Source organism: Raphanus sativus, chromosome 4 (genome assembly GCF_000801105.2).
Source record: "Raphanus sativus cultivar WK10039 chromosome 4, ASM80110v3, whole genome shotgun sequence".
Taxonomy (NCBI): domain Eukaryota; kingdom Viridiplantae; phylum Streptophyta; class Magnoliopsida; order Brassicales; family Brassicaceae; genus Raphanus; species Raphanus sativus.
The window spans coordinates 46,682,287-46,695,772 of record NC_079514.1 but is presented as its reverse complement, the minus strand read 5'-3'; the positions used below and the strand labels follow the sequence as shown (position 1 = coordinate 46,695,772).

The following is a 13,486-nucleotide window of genomic DNA, read 5'->3' as shown; positions in this document are numbered from 1 at the left end:
ATTATAACTTTATTATGTGTGCTATTATACATATAATATGCCAACTTCAATATGAAAGTTAAGCTAATAAAGCATATGTGTGAATCTTTGAACTTCTAATTAAATAATACAATTGACTTTGTCACTATTTGATGTTATTATAGTTCGAGTTTAATGCTAGAAACTGAGATCGAGAAAACAATTTTTTTAATTGGACAAGCCAAAAGTATATAAAAGGTAATACCGTTTACAACCCAATATATTTAATTTGCAAGGCAACGGTAACCATGTTTAATTTGTAAGGCAACGGTAACATTTTATAGTAGCTACTGATAAAGTGTATAACTCATAAGAATTTTCCGGACCTTGGGGTCGTGTGGCAAGGGAAAGGACATGGGACAATTGATTTCAAGTTCGATCCAATTCCCCAGATTAATCAAAAAAAGCTCTATTAGCAATTGATTTTTTTATTAACTGACAAGATGAAATAGTCAAACGCTTACAGACGTGGTAAGCAAAACCTTGTCGTCATTGTTATAATACTTGGATGTAATTGTCTAAGTATATAAAAAACTAAGGCTTATACATCCAAGTCAATGATTTTTTTTTGGTTTGGCTCTATATTCACAGGTAAGCACTCATCGTCAACTCAAAGACCAATCTCTCTATATAACTTGTGATAAAACCATCTTCTCCTCATCAAATAGAAAGAATAGAAGCCAAGTTAACACCATCAAAAGATTCAGAAAGAAAAGAAAAGAAGAGAGAGAGCTCACTTCTACAATGGCAAAAAAGGCGAAGTTTGCTTTCTTCTCTTCCTCATCTCCTAAGTCCCTTCCGTCTTCTCCTTCTTCATTCACTTCTTTCCCAGCCTCTCCTCTGAGCCAGAACTTTACTCAATCTTCCATGGAGGAAGCAGTGGAGAGAGCAGAAGCCGTCATCAGAAGATGGGACCCAAACACTCCTTCCTTCACCAAGATCGTCTCTCTGTTTAACCACAGCAGAAAAGAAGCCAAAGAGTTCATCATATGCGTCCGAGACTTGCGCAAAGCGATGCACTTTCTCGTCTCCCAAGATTCTCAATCCCCTAGGCTAGCTCTTGCGCAGACCCTGATGCAAATCGCCATGACAAGGCTGGAGAAAGAGTTCTTCCAGATACTATCTTCAAACAGAGACAAGCTTGACCCTGAATCAGTTTCAGGTCATTCCTCAATCTCCAGCAACTCCGAGTTTGAAGATATTATGCAACGTGATGATGACGATGAAGATGAGATCAGGAAAGCTGGTGAGTCTATCACTCAAGTTGAGAAAGCTTCAGCTGTGGTGATGTCTGACTTAAAGGCTATAGCAGAGAGTATGATCAGTTGCGGATACGGTAAAGAGTGCGTGAAGATTTACAAAAGGATCAGAAAATCGATAGTAGATGAAGGGCTGAGCTTGCTTGGGATAGAAAGCTACAAAGGCTCAAGATTTTACAGAACGGATTGGGCCACGCTCGAGCACATGATCAAGAGCTGGATCAGAGCTGCAAAGATTGGCGTTGCCACGCTCTTCCGTGGAGAGAAACTTCTCTGTGACCATGTCTTCTCTGCTTCAAACTCAACGAGAGAGTCATGCTTTTACGAGATTGCATACGAAGCAGCCACTAACCTTTTCAAGTTCCCTGAGTTTGTAGCCAAGGAGAAGAAGTCTCACGAGAGGATCTTCTCGCTGATGGATCTCCAGGCTGCCATCTATGATCTCTGGCAAGACATAGAGATGATCTTCAACTTCGGTTCAGTAGCCGGTGTGAAGTCTCAGGCGCTCTCATCTTTGCAAAAGCTAAAGGTTTCAATCCACAGTGCTCTCGTTGATTTTGAATCAACCATTCAGAAGGATTCAACGAAAGCTCTTACACCTGGAGGAGGGGTTCATAAGCTGACAAGATCAACAATGAGTTTCATCTCTTCCCTTTCTAAACACAACCGTGTATTGTCTGAAATCCTTGCAGACCATCCGCTCCAGAGAGACACACGGCTGCTCGAATCTTACATCAGAACTCCAGTCTCAGAAGATGAAGAGCGCAATCACACACTCTCGGTCCATTTAGCTTGGCTCATCCTCGTCTTGCTATGCAAGCTAGACACAAAAGCAGAGCATTACAAGGATGTTTCACTATCATACCTCTTCCTTGCTAACAACCTTCACTTCATCATTGACACGGTTCGTTCAACTCACCTGAGGGATCTCCTCGGAGATGATTGGCTCACTAAGCACAACGATAAACTAAACGCTTACGCTGCGAACTACGAGATTGCTGCATGGTCCAATGTATACATGTCTTTACCAGAGGATCCCACAGACCTATCACCAGAGGAGGCCAAAACATATTTCAGAAGGTTTCATACGGCGTTTGAGGAAGCATATATGAAACAATCATCACGAGTTGTATCAGATGCAAAGCTCAGGGACGGATTGAAAGTCTCTATAGCAAAGAAACTTGTACCTGAATACAGAGAGTTTTACAGGAAGTACTTACCAATGCTCGGCCAAGAGAGAAACATCGAGATGCTAGTGAGGTTCAAGCCAGATAACTTGGAGAATTACATCTCTGATCTGTTCCATGGAACACCAATACTTGCCTCATCTTCTGTTTCTTCTTCATCTTCGTCTTCTTCATCCTGGATGTCACTTGGGTGTGTTTCAGGCTGAGAGACTCTTTTCACTGCTACAGTCTGTCTGAATATTGTTTTCATTGTGTGCAATAGAAAATGAAGATAAAAACCAAAATTGTTTACATATTTAAAATATTTAACCGAGTTTCTCATCACACATAGCATATAATGTGTTTAGAACATAAAGCATTGTTCACTCCTCAAATAACTAGAAAATAAAGAAAATAAGATACGCAACAAAACAAAAACGGATTGCAACAACTACTTGGGAACTCCATGATCTGAAGGAGAAGATAAAGATTGCCAACCAGTACAGATTTTGATGATTTGCTTGAGAGTATCAGATGGAGGCTCCACGGTCCAAGTCGGGTAATGCTCGCTTGGATGGAACACACATTCTCCACCGGCCCCTGTCAACAAGGAAGCTTGAGCTCCGTTCAAGAACAAGTCATTCTCAGATCGAACCAACCCAGCTCTTACTTCTTCCTTGTCAGCAGCCTACAAATACATTCACACAAGATGAATATAACGATGGTGAAGAACAAAGTTTTTACTTAACGAAGCAAGTGAAAAGAAAGAACCAACCTTCTCTGGGTAGTATTCAAAAGTTTTCTTCTTCCCTCCTGCTTCGTATATATTGCATTGAGAAAATACCTGATTGAAAAAAAAAGAACTTAAAGCTATTGGCTTTCTAGACAAAGTGTATTCTCAGAGGCAGCTAGCTATAAAGTGAAGAGTTTTCACCTGTGCTTCAACGCTAGCACAAACAGCATATATCCCCCAGTTTCTTGTATAATTGTTATACAAATGAACTTTACCAAACCTGAGACGAGGATGCCTCTGCCTAGTTCCATCAAAGAAACAATGATGAATAGTCACTCTGATGCATCTATCATCAACATGAGAAGGATCCGCCCCAATCAACATCGTCTTATCATGCTGCCCAAAGTAACATCTGTAAATAAAAAGCAAGCACCAGTCACAACACTCACACAAAGAGACCACAAACATATAACCGAAACCAAACGAGGTCGGTCGGCCCAGTTGTCTTGAGGGAGTTTTGGCCCTAATATGGATCCGGATTCGAATACCGCTGACCACGTGGGGGTAAATTTTAAAATCTGGGCTACTCCAGTATCCGGTCACCGAGGCATACTCTCGGTAGGCTGATACGGACACTCGCCGCTAGTCTGGACCCACCTCGGTGGATGCCAGGATACAGCGGGTTATTCAAAAAAAAAACATATAATCTAACCCTCTCACCTAGAAACGGTGATATCAGTGCTCTGCCTAGTGATATCAATAAGTCCATCATCGTAATCCCTCAAGCTACACCTATCAATCCAAATGTGTCTAGACTTCGGCTTAATCTGAATCCCATCAACATCATGCCCTCTTCCACCTTCAAACTCCAAATTGCAAATGATGATATGTTCGCATTCCTTGAGCCTTATCCCTTTCCCTGTGATCTTGATCCGTTGTCCTCTCCCATCGATCGTCTTGTGAGACGACACGCTCAAGTACGAATTGAGATGTATAGTTCCGGAAACCGCGAACACGATCCATAACGGCTCTCTCCTCCTTCCTCCTTCGCGGAGAGATCCAGGTCCATCATCTAACATTCAATCAATCACACGATCATGGCGCGAAAATCAGTTATATCCAAAATCGAATTCGAGAGCGTGATTGAGATCGAGTTACACGCGGTGATTCGTGGATAGGTTCAAGGATTTGTAGAATCAAAACCTGCGAGGGATGTGACGACGTAGAGATCTCCGTGGAGACCGCCGACGGCGAATCGGCCGAAACCCTCGGCACGGCCGGCTAAAGCTCTGAGGTTGCAGTCGACGTCGGCGTATGGTAGCGTCGTCATCGTTTCCGTCCTTATGCGACGTCGTCTCGTCTGTCTCTTAAGTTTTCTTTGAAAATTAAAACTAAAGGGATGTTGCGAAAAACGTTGGAACCAATATAGTTGGGTGAAACTGTGAAAGTATCGTTTGACAATTTAACCGTTTGATAAAATAGTGGTATATTTAAAGAAAAACTAGATTTTGCCCTGGAATTTCTAAGCTATGATTTTTTTTTTCAATTTATTTATCCAAAATTGATTTCCAAACTACTATTATTTTTATTTCAAATCATAAAAACTGAGGTTTTTTTATGTTTTTATCATTTGTTTTCTTTTTCAGAATATACATTTGTTTGAAATATATATAAAATAAGGTGTATGATTTAATAGTATAGATATTTTATATTGGAAACAATGTGTTTTCATTATTGAAATGTAATAATGATACGATTTGTCAATTTTAAACTGAAAATATTTTTTTATTTCTTGTCATATATTTGTATCATAGTTCTAACAATCAATCTATATTATTTTTGTATCCTTATTTGATTTAGAAGCTTCTAATATTTTTAAGAGCATATTTTTTTGTTGAATCAATTTGATAAATTTTGCATGAATTTTTAATTTTATTAGAAAATAAATAATTCAAAAGTTGTTTTTATATCCGATCCAAATCTGTTCACTGGTAGATTTGATACCTTGTATATAATTCCTTTTTTTTAAAAATTAGTTAAAAATCCGTTAAATTCAGTTAAATCCAAAACTAATTATTAACATGTTATTTGATACTATTGATCTTATAAAAAAATAAAACATTTAATGAACTTGTGATTCCTTAGACTTTGATGTATGTCATCTAAATAAAAAATGAAAAAATTACTGAAATGAAAGTATTAGTTTATTTCGTTGTTAATATCCTATCAAAAGTTTCTGTTTTTTTTATTTAAAATTTAATTTTACGATAATTTTTAAGTATTTTAAACACTTGTACGAAATGATATAGTAAATAATATTATTTAATTTTTTTAATATACTCAATTCGACTGTTAATTAGTATTATACATAAAAAGTGATATTCAAATATGTGTATGATATATAGTACAAGATATATAGTTTTGTTTGTATTGAAAATATGTATAATGTTTGGATAATCTATTTTGAATATTGATAATTAGATTTAAGAAAATAGTATGTTGATGTCATTATGTTTGTTAATTTATATAGGGTTCATAATATATAGGTAGGTCCAATATTTAAATTTAGAATATTCATATTAAATTTAAAGTTACCATATCTTACAAAAATATATAGGCTACATTTAGGTATATTTGTAGGCCCAAAAACAAAAGATTTAAATGTTATTAATGAATTTTATTAATTTCTTATAAAATAAAACGTCTTTTTGATAAAGTTGTTAATTTCATTAAGGGTATAAATCGTGAATGATCTTGTTTCAATAGTATTGATACGGATAGCCATAAAAGTTTTTTTATCATAAATATAGTACATTATGAATAAAATAAACAAAATAAATTTTATTAAAGAAATAAGAGACACTTACATCTCTATGATTAATTAATTTATATTTAAATATTAGATTTATGCCTGTGTGGAGTTTAAGACTGGATCTTAGGATTTTTAAAAATATATATAATTAATATTTAAATTTAAAATGATAATTTTCTAATATTTTAAAAAGGTATTTCTCGATTTTGAAATGAATTTTATTTTAATTCAAACTATTTGAGAAAAATTGAGAAAAACTAGAGAAAGTTTCGAAATGAATAAAGTTTTTAGAAAATAATAAAATTATTTTTATTAACTATTTATATATTTATATATCTACTAGATGTCTTTCAAGCTCATGCATGGGTATAAATATTTATAAAGTAAAGATATTTTAAAAATTTATTAATATTTTAATTTCAATTATCTTATAATTTATATAAATAATATTATTTTATTTTAGTTAGACATGTGATTTTGGATATATAATATATGATTAGTTTCATTATCACTTAAGTTTATTAGATAGCATCAAATTCTTCGAATTCAACCATGGTATTTTTTGTTCTAAATAGATTAAAATTCTGAATAATTTGTGATTTTCATTTAGATTGATTTTTCTCTTAGATATGTAAATATATTTTAGTAATAATATTATATATATATTGTTTTGAAAATCAAATAGAAAAAAAGTGTTGATCAATTCAGAATACATAAATAAATATAATGATAATATTTTGAAATCTCATGCATATATGTTTTAAAAAAAAAAATTGTAATAATTAGTTAATATTTTTTTATTGGTATGGTTTGAAGCATCCCGTAATTTATATGTATTAAAATAAATAAACATTACTATAAAATAATACGTTTTTATTTAACATTTGATTTTTGATATAATAAACTGATTGTCTAGTTACTCATTTTACGGATAGGGTGACATATATTCTTTTGAATTAAAGTATAATTATTTTTATTAAGCCAAATCAGATTGGTTTTATTTATCGCACCAGTTTAGTTTATTATCTTAAATCTGTAAATATATTTTTGTAATATATATAACAATTTATTATTTTTTTATTTTCTAAAATATTTTAACATAAATCAGTGATCAGTAGAAAGTTACATAAAAGAAAATAACTGATAAAATTTTGTAAACTCGTAAACGTATATAGATATTTATAATAATTTTATACCTTATATTTATAAGCTCTAAATAAAATTATACCTTATATTTATATAAGTAAACTGAAAATTATTTTAAATAATATTAAATATAATAATTCAGGTTTTATTATATACTTTTGTTATAGGTATATTGAATTGTACAAATATAAAGGGAAAAAAATAATAATTAAAATAAATATTATATAAAATATATATTTTTAATTGTGGAAAAATATAATATGTTTCGTTCACTAAAAATATCTATGATTATGTTATTTAAAACTATTTTTGTAATTATTTCTTCAAAATATGTTTGTGGTAAAATTTAGTTTTCATAAAATATCATTTAACGTTTTAAAAATAAATATCAGTCCTTTTAAATTTTTCCTTGAGAAATTATTTTATATAAGTAAAACAGTTTCTAAAAACTTTTAGTTTTGTTTTAATTATAAAATATTATTAGTCAACAAATATTACAATAATGAATAAAACATTTCACTAATACTAACTATAAAATATTATTATTCAACTAAAGGTATCTTGGTTTATCTAATTATTTTTTCTATAATTATCTGAGAAAATACATAGATATAAGGAAAATATTTTTATTACTTTGAAAATATATTTATATTTCTAAGATTATTTTTATAGGAATCATTTTCGTAATATCAAAATTATTTTTGTTAACTTTCCTCTTTCTATAAAATCATATTATGTATAAATATACTCTTTTATTGTAAATTATATATTTTTAATTTACAAATGTATTTAATTTGATAAATAAAAAATCTTAATTTTTTATCTAAAATTTTCACAGACCACTAATAAAAAAATTACATTATATAAAACTTTACTATATATATGTATATATAATGTAGCTTCACAAAACATTTAAAATATAAATTATTGTAGAAATATTTTTCTAAAATAAAATAATATTTTTAATTTGAATATAATAACTTTAGTATATTTTACTGTTATTTCCTTATTAGTAAAATTTTAATTTTTCTTGAGAAATTATTTTATATAAGTAAAATATTTATATAGAAAATTTAAGTTTTGTTTTAATTATAAAATATTATTAGTCAGCAAATATTACAATAATTAATAAACATTTCAATAATACTAATTATATAATATTATTGTTGAACTAAAGGTATCTTGGTTTATCTAATCTTTTTTTGTATTATCTGAGAAAATACATAGATATAAGGTAAATATTTTTATTACTTTGAAAATATATTTATATTGCTAAGATTATGCTTTAAAGGAGATATTTATTTTTCTTAATATCAATTTTTGTAAACTCTCCTTTTTTTAGAAAATAATATTATATATAAATATACTCTTTTATTGTAAATTCGTTTTTCAATATATAAATGTATTTAATTATATATACGAACTAAAAAGAAACTTCTAATTAACATAAATTATTTTAAAAAATGAAAAGCAATTTTAATATAGTAATTATATATAATATTTTCAATTATTAAGGGTGTCATCGTAATCAATCACCGTGAGAGTTAACATGAGTGCGACATACAGAAAATTGACTTTTCAAATAATATTATAGAGATAGGAGTAATGGTGTAGTTGTCATTTACCTTTTCTAGTGGAACTTATTTTACTTATTTTCCTCTTTGTTCTTTTGGTTGAAAAATATTTTTTCAAAAAGAAATTGCTTTAAGTTTAAACTAGATTTTGATCCGCGCTTTTAAAGCGCGGAATAAGTTTTTGTTGATACATGTATTAATCTGTATATACGTTCACTAATATGTTTAGGTATGGATGTAGGGTTTTCGATTCGGTTTCAGTTTATTCCCAACCTAGTATTATAAACCTGGTGAAAACGGCTCATGTTAGGATTACCCGAGGAGCGAGCTTGGCAAAATGGCTCCTTTTTAAGTGCAAGGCCCTTTTTTTTTGTTCCATTCGGTTCTAATTTGATTATAAATTTTTTTATTTAAGAGATATAATAACCGTTTGATTATATAGAAGAACTCAGGCTAATCTTCTCTTATAGAAGAACTCAGGCTAATTTTCAAGAGAGCGTGTAATCCACGGATATGTCTTTTTGGATATGCAAATGGGTTTTAAAACAGATTTTTTTTTTGTTTCGAAAAGAAAAAAATATATGTGTGGTATCAAGAGCCATCATGAGGTAGTGGCCTCTATTGTAAGGAAAAATCATCTGTTCAAAAACCATTTTTGAACAATGAAAAAATTATACATATATAATATTATAAGAAATTCGAAGATGTTTTTTTCCCACGACAAGAAAGAAGATGTTGGTTGCTCAAAAAAAAAAAAGAAAGAAGATGTTGTAATACCATTTTATAGTAAACCCTAATCTACTAAATGAATTCAACCAAAACTAGAAAAAAACATATTTAAATATATTTTGATTAACCGCAGCTTTAAGAGCATGATTATTGGGAGTTCTAAAGACGAGATTTTTAGCGGAATATAAGAAACTGTCTCTTAACTTTTAACTAAAAAAGTTAAGAGTCGGTTCTTATTTAAAAGCCGGTTCTTGGTTTTTTTATTTAAAAGTTAAGAAATGGTTTTTTATACTCTGCCAAGAACTCCTAAGAACTCTCCAATAATCATGTTCTAAGGCTCCAATCTCTTCACAGTTCTAAAATCAACCGATGCTTATATCTGATGGTTTTGTTTCTGGCACACAGCTTTGTAGCTTCCATCCATATTAAAAAATATTAAAGAGAGGTGCCCATGCCTTTTGTTTCGTATTCAGGACCTGCCCTGATGGTATACCAAATTTAGATAATTAGATGTAGACTTGACTTGGAGAAGCCAAACTGCATTTTCTTCCAAGCCATATCACGAATTTAATAACCACGTATATATAGATATTTGAGTCGAAAATGATGTGTTATAAGTGATGAAGATAATGGTCGAATGAGCCACAGAGGTTAGGGTAGGTACTAAGCATGTGGTTCCTTGGTATTTTTTGTGTGAAAATTTTGATGGATCCTTCATGCTTTCGTACTTCTTTTTTGTTTTTTTTTTGTAGATAGAGTTACAACACGTCAATACCGAGTCTAGTTTACGATATCCTAAAGCTGCAGCCAAGCGACGCCCTAAGTTATCACTTAGAGCTAGAAAGTCTGCGATCCCAGTGTTTGCCATTTATGCATTGTTAGATTTGGATTGTTATTAAGATTAAGGTCCAATGACTTAATACAGTAGAACCTCTATAAATTAATAATGTTGGGACTTTGAAATTTTATTAATTTATAGAGATATTAATTTACAAAAGTTTCCTTATTTAGATTTTTTTCTATTTTTAAATATTTTTATTTATAAAAAAAGAAAATATTTTATTTTACCGTATGTAAATTATTTAAATTTTAGAAATTTGACTTTCATATTGTTTTATTATCTTATTTTGTGTATATTTTTATGTTTCATAGATTGTTAAGTGGTTTTCGGTATAATTTTACCAAATATTATTAAAATATATTGAAATGTTAAGAAAAACAAAGAATTTTCATTGTGAATATAAAACCAACAATATAATATTTAGCTTGTACTTATATAAAAATTATATATAGATAGATTATTAATTTATGATTTTAAGGGGACTATATATTTACATAGAAGTTTTAAAAATATTATTATCTTATTATTTTATCGATTTGTGTTATATTTAACACTAGCCCAATTTGGGACCGGCAAAATTTATTAATTTATAGAGATTATTAATTTATAGAGTATTAATTTATAGAGGTTCTACTGTATATGTTTATTAGACTTACAACTTTAAGAACTTTCTTAAATTAATAATACGTATCTATGAATTTTTTTATATAAAATATTATGTATATATTCCCTCCATTTCAAATTAGTCCATATTTTATGATTTTCACATTTCTTTAGAAAATACATTAAAACTTAGTTATTAATGTATAGTTTTTTGTAATCTTATATTTCCTATATTATTAAACTAATAAGATTTTAAAAAATACAATTAATATTTTTGAAACACATAATTTTTTTGCATTATTTAAGATATTAAAATATGAAAAATAAATCTTTGTGAAACAATTTTTTTCCTGGAACATCCATCTTTTTGAAACGGAAGGAGTATATGACTTAGATCATCTAACAACATCGTCAGCTGCACCCACAGCATCAGCCGCAACTGCATCTTGTTGTTCTAAAGAGGATACCCCTTTAATTTTACCCATTTGTTGAACACTTAATAGTTCTTGTATCAATACAAAATCGGAAATTTAATGGCTAAGCAGTAGCCGTTATTGCCAAAAGATCTGGTGGACCCTTGAGAACGGGCCTCACGGGACCCTAAAGCATCATTCTACTATCAAAAGATCTGGTGGACCCTTAAGGTAGAACGTAACTAACGGTTTTCTTTTGGGGTGAAATATGTTAAAGGTAACTAACGGTCTTGGATGATAATAGTAACTCAAAAAAAAATTCCAATCGTTGTAGTTTTCATGCCGACAAGAAATATTACTAATTATGGACGGTAAAGCATCATGGATCTATATGGAAACATGTCACAAAAAAAATCGTGGATCTATATAGAAAACATTGCTTTGAATACAATCTGGTTGATGTCCCAATCTAAAATGCATGGTAGGTAAACTTTGATTGCGAATTAAAGTTGGAGAAGCCAAACTGAGCATTGACTTCCAAGCCTACAAATATACAAGCAGGCAGCTCATGATTACGGTTTATCAGATACATTTATATCGCTATTGAATCTCACGAGGCCCACACTTTAACTTGGTATATCGTGGCTCCTCCTTGCATCACACAAGTTATATTATAATTCTTTTGCTTCCTCCAAAAATAAGATTTTTAGATTTTTTTTTTCTTGTTCCACAGATTTTTTTTTTTGCATTTTTAAGATACTTTTAGTATACTTTAAAAAAATTAATTGATTAATTATCATTGGTTTGTTAATAGTTATTGAAAAGTATATAGTAGAATTAAAAAAAATTAGTTATAAAATTTATTATATTCTTAATATACATAAATATTGTAAAACTTTTTCGGAAACGAAAAGAGTATTTTTTCAAAGTATATCCAATCCCTTTTAATATTAAACTCCAAAATCAAGTTTGTAGTAAGAAATGTTCCAACTATATTTCATTTTTTATGTTATAATTGAGTAAACAATAAGTTTATTCTATATATAGAATAATACTTTTATATTTTATGTTACTCGATTTAAAATAGAATAGAATGGGTTGAATAAAACTCAACTCATAATTACTCTATTTTATTTTTTTAAATATGAAATTTAACATTGGAAATGCTCTTGCCAATCAAAACACCAATATTTAGTTTACTTATGAGTTGTCAGTATATCCTAGAATTTCTTAAGACTACAGATAAAATATAAAAAAAATGTGAGAGATTTATACTTTTTTTTTTACCAAATAGATACGGAGTTTTATTATTTTGTTCTACAACTATATAACTCTATAATAGGTAAGAAATTTACTCTAATGTATTACTCAGAAATAATATTTTAAAATATAGAATAAAAATCATTTCTTTTCTATAAATATAAAAGAAAGTATAAAATATTTATTTTAAATAAAAATATAGATGTGTTGCAGTATTTTAACTTTTAATATTATTATAGAGTTAAAAATTCAATGTGTTAGAGATGCTTTTGAATAAGCTTTTCAGAGAATTTTCAAAGTTAAATTTAAAATTCTCAAAAAATAATAAAAAGGTATAAAAGAGAGTTAAAGAAAAAGGGTGAGTATTTAATATTTATACTGAGAAATCATGAAGTTTCTATTATATTTTCAAAAGATGAAAAAATAATTATTTATTAAAATAATAATTTCGTCTATTTTAAATACTTATCTAGTTGAGAACTTTGGAATACTAGGCATCAGCAATCTCTTAAAAAGTCTCTCATAATTAAATAAATATAAAATAACCGAAAACCAAGAGAAAGAAGAGAGTGAACCTCTTCATAAAGAAACTCTAGCTAATTGTTAAAAGACCAATTCTACACTTGTCTAAAATTATTGGTCTACATATTTTCATGATATTAAAATAAATATAAAACAAAATTATTGTTTTTTCTATATTTTTGAGAAACTAACATGAGTTTTTACCACTAAATGATGGCCTTTAAGAAACCCACTAAAAAATCAAAGTCCATTTAATATCAATTTAATTTTGAAAAAAAAAATATAATTATTTAGAGGCATTACATTTTATTAATTTGTTGTTTTTACTTTTTACCTTTTAAGCAACTCACATGGGTTGCTCCTATATAAATAGTGAATCTAAAAACTAGTTACACATCCCATCATTATAA

The 13,486-nt window shown here is 29.3% G+C and overlaps 2 protein-coding genes across 2 annotated transcripts; one reads left to right on the top strand and one right to left on the bottom strand.

Annotated features, from left to right (window-relative positions):
* Positions 1-653: 653 nt before the first annotated feature.
* LOC108855517 (exocyst complex component EXO70H1) lies at positions 654-2,788 on the top strand. The gene has a single exon (XM_018629364.2). The coding sequence runs from the start codon at positions 763-765 to the stop codon at positions 2,668-2,670; it is 1,908 nt and encodes a 635-aa protein (XP_018484866.1). The 5' UTR covers positions 654-762; the 3' UTR covers positions 2,671-2,788.
* Positions 2,731-4,581, bottom strand: LOC108855519 (probable pectate lyase 4). The gene is made up of 5 exons (XM_018629365.2): positions 4,380-4,581; positions 3,897-4,248; positions 3,378-3,588; positions 3,219-3,287; positions 2,731-3,131 (listed from the first exon to the last, which is right to left on the bottom strand). The coding sequence occupies exons 1-5, from the start codon at positions 4,504-4,506 to the stop codon at positions 2,895-2,897; spliced, it is 996 nt and encodes a 331-aa protein (XP_018484867.1). The 5' UTR covers positions 4,507-4,581; the 3' UTR covers positions 2,731-2,894.
* Between the last annotated feature and the right edge of the window lie 8,905 nt (positions 4,582-13,486).